General features: G+C 41.0%; 1 protein-coding gene across 4 annotated transcripts in view; it reads right to left on the bottom strand.

Moving 5' to 3' along the window:
• Nucleotides 1-12,793, bottom strand: part of LOC135673854 (uncharacterized) — a 40,385-nt gene that overhangs the window by 11,433 nt on the left and 16,159 nt on the right. For all 4 annotated transcript variants that reach the window (XM_065183232.1, XM_065183233.1, XM_065183234.1 and 1 more), the window contains exon 8: nucleotides 604-1,006. In XM_065183232.1, coding sequence (XP_065039304.1) covers nucleotides 604-1,006 — 403 coding nt within the window. The remainder of the gene's footprint in view (nucleotides 1-603; nucleotides 1,007-12,793) is intronic.

The raw sequence follows: 12,793 nt of genomic DNA, 5'->3' as shown, positions 1-12,793 counted from the left end.
TACATATGCAATGTACATACAACAAGTTCACATTGATGTTTGAGCAAACAATCAGTATTCAATAAATATAGTTTTAACTTCTAAGTATGTCATATCATATAATAAATTTCATAACATCTAAACCAAAGTAATATCCATCCTCGATTTCTACCCTTAAAAGTTCAAGTATTATAAAAAAGAATATTTCCTATTTTACCAAGCATAGTTCCAAATTTTTATCCCCAAAGCTACAAAAGAGCAAGTTTCAAGAATCAGTGGAACATTCTTTAACCTCCAACTCTAATATATTTATATATTAATATAAATGTCGAACACCACAATGGTCTCAAACATCAACTATATATCAACTTTTCGAGTTGGTTTTTTGTGTCTAGCACTTAAAGATACAGTCCACTAAACATAAACACTGGTAAAAAAGGAACTCTGATTTCACATGCTTCAGTCGTGAGTCTTGTATTATATCAGTTGTCCAAATACCCCAATAGTGCACTATTTCTAAGAAATTCTGGAACCTGTCTGAGATTGATATATTCAAGAATCCAAAATGTTTGACATGTGATAAGCAACAAACTTTTAGAATATCGAAGACCAGAAAGTTTGTACCTGAAAGGAATGAGAAGATCCAGAATCACTGAAACCATTAACATACAAATGACCTGAACTTTCATCGTGGGCAAACCACCTTAAAGAAACTATAGGGACTTTGTCCATCTTATATCCTAGGTTGAGCTTAAGAAGAGGAACATTTTGAGAAGCATAAGAGTCCTTATGATTCCGTAGTGCTTCACTATTATGATCTAAAAATACTGGTATGGCCCAAAGAAATATATCTCCGCTACTATATCCAACAACAACTTTACTTCCAAAGACACATGCCCAGGATGCTGATACAACAAGCTTTGGTTCCTGCGATGAATGTTGTGCATTTCCACCAGCAACAAGCAATACTTTACTTTCTTGAATTCCCCATAAGCTAATAAGTCCATTTCTAAAGATAATAAGAACCCTGCTCAGAAATCAATACTGCAAAAAGTCAAAAGAATGCAAAAATCCAATAACTGCATATCTTTAATGTAAATTTGGCCAATGAGGACATGATACATATAGTAGTTATCATCAAGTATTGCATACGCATATCGCTAGTCTTTCAAAGAACTGTCAGATCACTTAGAACGGTTTAAGTCCACAGCTTCAGCAGGAAAAGTACATAGTGACAAAAGATTTAAACTACATCATTACCAACATCTTGTGGCAGTAACTCATATATAAGACAGCTGGGATAACTACTTTCCTTCTCTTTAAAGTCATATTTCCAGGAATCAAGAAGCAAGTGCAAACTAAAGATCTTATTGAATAAGAGAAAAAAAATATGAAAAAGCCAAAGTATACAAGATTGAAAAACAACTATTACTAATATGCTCATGGTTTAATGCTCTATGAAAATACATGATAAGCAAGAGATCTGCAATACATATTTGACAAGAAATGAAGCAATCTAGTTCAGGAAAAGATGTAATATTATCTGCAATACAAAGGTGACACAAGTATGCTTTCCTCAAAACAAAAAAAGAGATGCCTATACAAAACTCTTCTGGATTTTCTACTTAATTGGACATAGCAACATGCTCTAACAGACCAACATTTCCCAATTGTTGAATATATTTTGACTAAAATTTCTAGCTTCCATTTTACTTCATTCCTGACTAAGTTTTACTATCTCATAATATTTTACAGTTTATGTTGTATTTATTGGAACTATATGAAGAACACATTACTTCAACAAAAATGTCCTTGTTATCATTTGCTTACCCCCGAACTTCAGTTTTGATTGTGACATGAAATAACAAAGAAAAATAAACGAAAATGACACTTTATTATTTTGTAGTTTTACAAAAGTTGTTATTTTATTTTTGGTTTAATGACCTAGACTTTCTATCATGTATAAGGTTTGGATTTTAATAAATCTTAGGTAAAAATTCATAAACTGTATTTAGATGATAATAAGTATCAAGATGACCACTAAAAACCCAGAGTTTAAGTAATTCAAAGCAGGTAATCAAGAGGATACGCATGTTGGAAACAGAAAGGTTCAGAAATTGGGTTGCCTAGCATCTAGGCACATGTCATTTAAAGATACTTGTCTTGAATACTCTAAAAGTCTAAATCCTGTTATCTGAGGCAAAAGATAGGTTTTTGCCTATCCAGAATTCATTTTATTGATAAAATAAAAACACAAAAAAGGAAGAATAAACAAATTTAGAAGCCACAGGCTCTAAAGACTAATTTAGAGGATCCGCACCAAATTTACGAATGTAACTAGTCAACATTCGCATTGATTCACATGAAAATTTGTAACAAATTATCATAAAAACAATTGAAGAAACTAGTATATGTCTAATAAAACATGCGGCTAAGATTACGGTGTGCCGAGTTGGACAAGGAGCTAGAGGAATCAGAGATTGATCTCGTCGACCTTGAATACTACAATAAAGATTCACAACCGATGATAGAATTGGGTCGAAGCAATGAAAAACCAAGAGAATCATTTGCTTGATGAGGTGGGAGATCCTTCACATTCTTAACGTTTTATTACTAAGGTAATAGAAGAAAAGGAATAACTTCTCCAGTAGGAGGAAGATCCCCCTCAGTTAGAACGTGATGGAAGGAGCCAAACAACATCGAGTCAAACTACTTGATGAACTAAAGACACTTAACCAATTGTCACAAACTTAGATGGTTGTACCTAAGTCGTGCAGTACCCTTGCGTGTCCGTCCGTAAAAGGTTAGACTCATTGAAACTTCTTATGGTCCCTTAAGGACCTACAAAAAAAAAGACGGGATAAAGAAAGCATTTAACTCAGGATCCATAAGCAGTCATTTCAGCAAACACATGATAGACAATGTAAATTACAAACATAGACTTCGTAAGTTCTGAATGATCGCACAACAAAGGGTCCAAGGTAGTCCGCTACGACCAAAAGTCCTTATAAGTGCCCATATGACACTACTATGAACAAAACAGTGAACCAGCCTTAGATACTACCCTAAAGGCCCATCTAATCATGTGCCACCTGGATAGCTCTTAGGTGTTGTACTGGCTGACATTCCACACCACTCTGCAAAGCTAGAAAACCCTCAAAATGGCTACCTGAATGGCCTATTTCTAACTAGTTTTGCCTCTACACGATGACTGCACATAACCTGAGTTTACAAATTTGAAATGGCAACAAAAGCCAACCAAAATAGGGCTACCAAGCCTACTATAAGTCATTTATATACTGTGCAAAGCATAAACAAAACTGAAAGACACAAGCATACATAAGTATTACATCGAACACCCCTTTTATAGTTTTGTCCATGATATTCTCCCCCACTTATTCCTTCGACGTCCTCTTCGAAACCTTTGTGAATGCTGCATCTCCTCACCTTTACTAAATCTTCAATCTTCTGCTCTGTTTGCAACGTGCCCCTTGGCTCCCAATTACTCTCCGTTGCTATTGTTAAGAAGTCGGACTTTGATCCACCACACTGCTTCAAGTTGCCAATGACTTTGACTCTGATGTGGGGTTGGCCGATTTGTGCTAATCCTTATTGGTTCTAATGTATCCTTCAGATAAAGGAAAAGACCTTCCTTGTTATGCGTCAATCTCTTAAACGTCTCATGCCGCTTAAACTAGGTGGATGCTTGTTGGAGCTTTAACGAGCATTGCCTCGCAGACTTTAAAGTTTTTAGGATCTTTCCTCCACAAAATTAGACCATCTATTCCTCATCTACTTAGTTGTCGCCTCCAAGTAAGTTTGCATCACTTCCACTTTCGATTAGCATTTTGTTGGAAAATAAAGTGGGCAGTCTACTCTCAGTAGCACCGATCACCATTGGTGAGGATTTAACAATTATTGTCTTTCACTAAGTTTCTTCAAATAGTCTTTGAACATATGCAAAGCTCCTTTGCTCGATATATAAGAGAACTGTGGTACTTGGTTTCATATATTCTCTTGAAAGTTGAGACGACAAAGGTTGCTCGACTTCGCCCGCCTCCGCAAGGGTTGTACTCCATGCATCGAGCTGGTTACTAGCCTGTGTCTGCTCTTTGTTCACACTTTCGAAGTACCCAAAGTGTTTGCACTCCTTGCGTTGAGTTAACTACTACGATTCGCCTTCTCACTACCGTCAAACTTTTGGAATGCAAGAAGTTTTGGTCGCTTATAGGATTGTATCATCTTCTCCATCATCTATACCGCCTACTCCTCTAAGTAGAAAAGGTACAACACTACATACTGCCTACTTCGTTTCATAGTCGAGCACTCCTGCATCAACTCAAAGTCCTCCACTTTCGGCTATTTTGATGAGAAGCACTATATACTAACACGGAAGTCCCACTCTACGATATCATGGCATTGCCATGACCATGGCCTACTATTCATTGCCTAGTATTTACGTCCCTTTCTTCACGATCGAATAGATCCACTTCGGCGACACTATAGCACTCCTTTGAGTCCACCTCCATTTTAACCGACACTTGGTTTCGGGTAGTTGAGTCCCTTTGGACTCGTCATCGCTTCCTCACCTCTTTCGACCACCTACTTCAACACCTCTGTGTTCTCTGAGCAGTTCCCCTTGGTCGATGGAAAGATAAGCTGCAACTCCTATATATGACCTCCACCATCATATTGCAGAGCTCGCACTGATTCTGTCCTCCTTAGCTTCCTTGGTAACAACGTTCATTTACTCGTCCTTGTCTTCTGACTTACCGGGATCCCTTAAGCGAATATGAACTTTAGAGCAATCCAATTCTCCAACCGCTTATATCATACCTCTATATGATCAAGCCTCCCATATAGGGACTCCCTGGTACTTTCACTCGGAGTTCCCCATCAGTGGTACACAATCCTCGTATGATTATGACCAAAGTTTTCATCCGATGAAAAATTCAATACACGCACGAAAGACTCGTATCTGTGGTACCATGACAATCACTCCTTGAATTCATAATCGTTATTGCCGTCATGTTGTTCACCGAACTGGAGCTCTCAGTAGCTCCCAATCATTCCTCCATATAATCAAGTCCCTCACGGGACTTCTCTCATCTGTGTCGCATTGTCTCAAACTATTCCACAATAATCCGCTGCACCATGTCACCTCCTGGTGACATCTCCATTATATCTTGATTTGTGGGATAAACTCAGACTCCGATCTCTCCATGTGTGGCCTCTACCAACACATCGCAGGGCCTCTACTGTTAAGACTCTAGCTAGGAGAGTCCTAATTGAGAGGGACATTCATGTAAAACCTACCTAAGCCGACTCCTATTAAAGAGGTGAAGAGGCCGGCTAGGGTTAGGAGGTTGTTTCTTAGAGAAGAATTAGGAGTTGTAAGGGAATAAGAGTCTTAAGTATGAGTCCTATTAGGAGTTGGTTAGAAGTAGGAGTCTTGAGTAGGAATCCTATTATGAGTTAGGGTTTAGAAGCCCTATAAATAGCTATGTATTCCTCCTCTTTTCATAAGCAATAGATGAATCTTTTCTACAGCCTTTGAGCAGCAACTTGGAGGGAGGAACCCCTATAGAGTTCCAAGGAGGCCGATTCCCTAAAGAGGTCAACCCTAAGTTTAGAATCTGCAAGGGTTCTAACACTTGGTATCAGAGCAGCTTTCTTGGCATTTCGTTGCCCTTCCATAGCCATCCATTAGCCCTCCACAGTCGCCCAAAGCAATTCCCACAATTGCTTAAAAGATCGTCGCCAAATTCCACCGTCATCTCCACCACCGCAGATCATCCTTTGATCTCCCCGTGAATTGCAACAGGTTCTGGTTTCCTACCTTACTGCTGTTGCAATTTAGTTATCCCTATTCGAAAATACAAGAAAAAATTGTTCCTATATTACTGCATAAACTTTTCGTCCAAAAGTTTTCATCTCTACGACGAAAGATACATTGCAGAATTTCAGCCCCATAGCACTGTTTGTTTGATCTTGATACTATATTTTTTCTATCCAAATCTTTACGAAATTTTTATGATAGCTTTGACACTTTCTACTAGTATATTTCCCTTTGATTTCGTCGAAAAATTCTCAATATAAACCACTGATCTTTTACGTCCAATCTACTACACTTGAAAACCTGTGCTGCAGAAAATTTCAGCCGCATATTGTTGCCTTAACTCATCTATTTGCAATCTTTTTTGAATAAAATTTCTTATATACTTCATAGATCATCTTGGCTTCCATCTAAGGTTGATCTATTAAGGAATTCATCTTTAAAAATGATTTTATGTTGCTGCAAATTTTCATCGTAAACTACTGAAATTTTTCGACGAGAATTCTGCTATCGCAACTTACACCAATTTTCTTGCTGTTACTGCCGAAATTTTCCTGATTAAATTGGACATCCTTGTTGTCATATAAACTGAGATATTGCTGTCAATTCCCTCCTCAAATCTCTCAAATTTTTTGTGGAGATTTCATCGAGAAATCGTTGTTTCTTCAACGATAATTCTGCTCTTACAATACAACACAATTCTGCAGCAAACTTCCACTGATTTCTATCAAACCTTTGCTGCCATCTACCATAGATCTAAAACTTTCATCCACAGCCCTAAAACTCCGCCAAATCACACCCTCAAACTGCAGCCAAAACAGCCACAAAACAAGCCTAAACCGCAGCCTACATCTACCAATCCACCAACCCTTTCGACCATTACTTCTCTCAACCTATATATGCCTTTAACCCGTCAACAAAAGAGAGATCTTAACATCACAGATTTGGAGGCATATACTATAGCATATGAGGAGGCAATCAATGCTAAATTCGAAGCCTTCGAGACACGAATGGAGGATAAGATTCGGACTCTCTTTAACGAATTCAGTTTGGGCCGACCACCAAGCTCGAAAAAATCACATCAAGGAGAGAGCTCTAACCAATCGCATCAAGCCCAAAGAGATGACTTCCAAGAGAGGCGCTATGATCGACCCTAACTATTCACGCATGAGAGTGGACTTCCCTAGATGGGAAGAAGGAGACCCGATTGGTTGAATCTCACGCACGGAGCGATATTTTCGGTACCATAAAACTGCGGATGCATCCATGGTGGAAATTGCAGCTATACATCTTGAAGGGGATGCCATACAGTGGTTTGACTGGTTTGAACACAATTATAGAGTCCTTTCATGGCGACAATTCAAAGAAGGACTGCTGAACCGCTTCGGACCAACTTATTACGAGAACATTGACGGACAACTAGCAAAGATCCGACAAACCTCCACCATTCAGGAGTACCAAACCAGGTTTGAAAGGTTATCTAATCAAACTCGTGATTGGTCTGAAAAACAGCTATTGGGGACCTTTATTGAGGGCTTAAAGCCGGAGATCCGAGGAGAAGTTAAGACACGACAACCATACACGCTTATGGCAGCCATCTCTTTCGCACGACTTCAAGAGGAGCGATTGAACCATGAAGCCCGGAGGACTAGGATCACTCCTCGACCTACAATACTAAAGCCCTCAGCTCCCCCTACTATCAACCGAGTTCCTACACCGAAAACGTTAACAAGAGAAGAACTTCGGGAGCGATCTGCGAAGGGGTTATGTTGGCATTACGACGAGCCGTGGAGCCGCGAGCATCGCTGTAAAAATGGCAGACTTCTTATGATTGAACCAGTAGAAGAAGAGGTCATTGAACATCCAAAAGAGAGCCTTGAACATAAAGAAGAAGATACGGAAGAAGAGCCACAACCGACCGACATTACGGTACACGCACTAGTCGGCTACTCAAACCCACAAATGATGAAAGTTGGAGGCCTTCTCAACCAACAACCGATCACTGTTCTCATCGACACGAACAACACTAATAACTTACTGAATAGTAAGGTTGCTGCTCGGATGACACTGCATATTGAAGGTTGCAGCAAGTTCGATGTAAAGGTTGCCGACGGCAGAATCCTAAAGTGCGACCAAAGATGCCCGCAGGTGAAACTATTACCGCAAGACCAAGAAATTATCACCGATTTCTTCCTCCTACCAATTGATGACTATGAGGCCGTGCTTGGCTTAGAATGGCTGACTACACTAGGTGATGTCTCTTGGAACTTTTCCAAATTAATTATGAAATTCTACTATAAGGGCAAACAGATCATCCTACGCGGGAAGCGCGGAAGCAACGTAACCATCGTTTCGACCCAACGAATGGAGAAAGTTTTGCACAAGGTAAATGGTGGCTTTTTGATGCATCTCCAGCAGCAACTAGAAGGGAAGAAAATAGAAATTGAAGATCAAAATCTTGCCCAATTGCTTACTGAATTTACCGACATTTTTGCTGAACCGCGCGATCTTCCTCCTTCTCGGCAACATAACCATCGAATTCCAATCCTTCCGGGCAAGCCACCAGCGAACACTCGACCGTACCAATATCCTCACCTCCAGAAAGATGAAATTGAAAAGATCGTAAAGGAGATGCTTGAAACAAGGGTGATTCGGCCAAGTTGCAACCCCTATTCCTCACCGGTGCTACTTGTACGCAAGAAGGATGGAATTTGGTGGATGTGCATCGACTACCGAGCTTTAAATAGCATCACTGTCAAGGACAATTACCCAATACCAGTGGTGGATGAACTTCTTGATGAATTAAAAGGAGCTCGAGTCTTCACGAAGTTGGACCTCCGATCCGGTTACCACCAAAGTCGGGTATGTGAAGATGACATTCCAAAAACTGCATTCTACACACATGATGGCCATTATGAATTCTTGGTAATGCCATTTGGACTCACTAATGCTCCTTCAACCTTTCAAAGTCTCATGAACGATATTTTTCGGAGCTTTCTTCGTAAATTTGTGCTGGTATTTTTCGATGATATTCTCGTTTACAGCCCTTCTCTTGAGACTCACTTTCAGCATTTACGGATTATTTTGACGATCCTTTGGGAGACTACTTTTTTGTTAAGCAACCAAAGTGCAGCTTTCTCCAGCAAAAAGTAGAGTAACTTGGGCATATAATATCAGAAGGAGTGGCGGTAGACCCAACAAAAATTGAGGCAATGCAAGGCTAGCCGAAACCTACAAACGTGAAATTACTGTGCGGGTTCCTTGGACTAACGGGCTACTACCGAAAATTTGTTAAGGACTATGGGAAGATCAGTGCACCACTCACTTCTCTACTGAAAAAAGATGCTTTTCAATGGTCGGACAAAACCTCCGCTGCCTTCAACAAACTTAAAGCAGCCATAACAACGACGCCGGTGCTTGCGCTACCAGATTTCAACCGACCCTTCATTATTGAGGCCGACACATCTGGAGTCGGAATTGGAGTCGTTCTCATACAAGATGGTTGACCACTCGCATACACTAGCAAGGCATTATCTCCCTCCCATCAAAACATGTCGGTATATGATAAGGAGATGCTCGCCATTGTACATGCAGTAACGAGGTGGAGACCCTACCTGATCGGCCGACGATTTCAAATTAAAACTGACCATAAAAACCTCAAATACTTTTTGGAGCAAAAGATATCATCCCCTGGGTAGCAAAAATGGGTAACCAAACTTCTTGGATTTGATTATGAAATTATTTACAAAAAGGAGAAAGAAAACGTTATTGCAGATGCACTCTCACGGCTACCTGAGCAAGCTAAGGTTTCAGCCATCTCCCTTCCTACCACCGGTCTCCTCGAGGACATTAGGGAAGAATGGAAGAAGGATCCAGAGATCAGCAACATCATAAAAAAATTGGAGGAGGATCCAAGTGCAATAGCCCACTACACTTGGGATTCGAGGGATCTACGCTACAAATGTCGCATTGTGCTTATACCGGACTCCCCTTGCATCACAATCATCCTGCATGAAATGCACTCCAAACCTTCAGCAGGGCACTCTGGATTCCTAAGAACCTACAAAAGAGTGAAGCAAAATTTTTATTGGAGAGGGATGAAAAAAATTATTGCTGAATATGTGGCACAATGTGATGTATGTCAACAGCACAAGTGTGAAACTGTGGTAAATCCAGGGAAGCTATAACCACTACCCATACCGGACTCGGTGTGGACTGACATCTCCATGGACTCAGTGTGGTAAAAGCATAATTCTCGTGGTGATTGATCGACTTACGAAATATGCTCATTTTTGTGCTGTGAGAAATCCCTACACTGCTACTAGTATTGCCCAGATTTTCATAGAAAATATTGTTAAACTGCATGGGATGCCAAGGTCCATCGTAAGTGATCGTGATAGGATCTTTACTAGTAAATTTTGGACCGAGTTATTTCAGTTACAAGTCACCAAACTCAAGATGAGCACGGTGTATCATCCACAAACCGACGGCCAAATAGAGGTGGTAAATAGGTGTTTAGAGACGTACCTTCGGTGTTTCGCTAGCGACCGACCAAAAGAGTGGGCGAAATGGCTTCCCTAGGCCGAATGGTGGTATAATACATTAAAACTACATATCATTCATCTACAAACTGTGCCCCTTATGAAGCATTGTATGGTCGACCAGCCCCTGTGATTCCAAAATATGTAATTGGCTCGGCCAAGGTAGATCAGGTTGACCAATAATTGATTGATAGGGACAAACTCTTACAACTGTTAAAAGATAATCTCTCTACTGCTCAAGCCAAAATGAAGCAACAAGCTGACACACGACGAAGTGAAAGAGAATTTTCAGTAGGAGATTAGGTTTATCTTCGCCTACAACCATACAAGCAACTCTCCATCAACACTCGAGCCTCCATGAAGCTATCCCCTCGTTTTTATGGGCCCTATCAGATCACAGAGCGTATTGGAGCCGTAGCATACAAACTTAAATTACCTGAGGATGCCAAAATTCACCCTGTCTTCCACGTGTCATGCTTGAAGCCCAAGTTGGGAGAACACGAGTCACCCCAGATCCAACTGCCCAACCCAACTGAGGATGGAGTTATTCAAGCCCAACCACAAGCCATCCTCGATCGTAGGATCGTGATGCGTCGCCGACATCCCTCTACTGAAGTACTAGTGCATTGGAATAATCTACCACTTGAAGACGCCACATGGGAACCATATGAGGAGCTGAAGACCCGGTTCCCTGAGTTCATGGAATCTCAGCCTTGAGGACGAGACTGATTTGAAGAGGGCGGGTCTGTTAAGACTCTAGCTAGGAGAGTCCTAATTGAGAGGGACATTCATGCAAAACCTACCTAAGCCGACCCCTATTAAAGAGGTGAAGAGGCCGGCTAGGGTTAGGAGGTTGTTTCTTAGAGAAGAATTAGGAGTTGTAAGGGAATAAGAGTCTTAAGTAGGAGTCCTATTATGAGTTGGTTAGAAGTATGAGTCTTGAGTAGGAATCCTATTATGAGTTAGGGTTTAGAAGCCCTATAAATAGCCATGTATTCCTCCTCTTTTCATAAGCAATAGATGAATCTTTTCTGCAGTCTTTGAGCAGCAACTTGGAGGGAGGAACCCCTATAGAGTTCCAAGGCCGATCCCCTAAAGAGATTAACCCCAAGTTTAGAATCTGCAAGGGTTCTAACATCTACCACCTGCAATTGTGTTTGCTCCTTTGATAATCAACCTTCGTCCACCCGCTCTCGGGTCACACTCGGACGAAACACATGTCTAGGATAGTCCGTCGCCTAGCAACTCTCGAAGTCCACTGACTTCATTAAAATTAGTACGTCATTGTTTGGATCTTGGGCCTCTGCCCCCAACATAATCTTCGTGCACACCGCTTCCTTCGTGGCTACTCGAATGGCAGCACTGTGACATTCTTTAAAAGCACTCATGCCAAGGCCTTTTGACCCCAACTTCGTCTTCGCAAGTTGAGTCGCCTTAGTTTCTCCATCAAATGCTTCGTCGAGATGAGGTGCATGTGCCTTGAAGCTCCCTTCATCTTTGACACAATGCAAGATGAGTCCACTCCATCAGAACGAGGGACCCATTGTCACGGACAAAATTGTCAATGGGGTGTTCGACGTAATACTTAAGTATGTCTGTGTCTTTTGGTTTGTTCATACTTTGCACAACATGTAAAGGGTTGGCAATAGGCTTAGCAACCTCATTTTCTTTCGGTCTGTAGTGGACCATTTTAGACCCTTTGTTGTATGACCATTCAGAGCTTATAAAGTCTGTTTGTAATTTGCATGCTATGAAGTGTTTACTGAAATGATTGCTTGTGGATCCCGAGTGAGACACTTTCTCTAACCCGTTTTATCTTTTGTAGGTCCTAAGGGACCATAGGAGGTTTTGAGGAGGCTGACCTTTGCGGACAGACACGTAAATGTGCCGCACTGTCACGGACTTAGCTGGTTTTGCCTAAGTCGTACGGCACCCTTGCGAGTCCGTCCGTAAAGGTCAGCCTCCCCGAAACCTCTCATGGTCCCTTAGGACCTACAAAAGAGAAAATGGGTTAGAGAAAGCGCCTCACTCGAGATCCACAAGCAACCATTTCAGTAAACACTTCATAGTCAATGTAAATTACAAACAGACTTTACAAGCTCTGAACGGTTATACAACAAAGAGTCAAAATGGCCCACTACAGACCGAATATCTCTCATAAGTGTCCACATGACACAACCTTTATTTACAAGCCTAAGACGGTCACCAAACCAAACTAAAATGAGGCTATTAAGCCTTCGACCGTCCCTCTACATGCTGTGCTAAGCATGAACATACCAAAAGACACAGACATACATAAGCATTACATCAAACATCCTGTTTAGAATTTTGTCCGTGACAGCACGACTCAGGCAAAACCAGCTAAGTCCGTGACAGATGGTATCAGAGCGGGACAAGCACTCATAGAAACACTTGGCATGTAAACGTGGGGGATCTA

The sequence above is a fragment of the Musa acuminata genome, chromosome BXJ1-5, assembly GCF_036884655.1.
Source record: "Musa acuminata AAA Group cultivar baxijiao chromosome BXJ1-5, Cavendish_Baxijiao_AAA, whole genome shotgun sequence".
NCBI lineage: Eukaryota > Viridiplantae > Streptophyta > Magnoliopsida > Zingiberales > Musaceae > Musa > Musa acuminata.
This window is presented reverse-complemented; position numbering and strand designations above follow the sequence as displayed.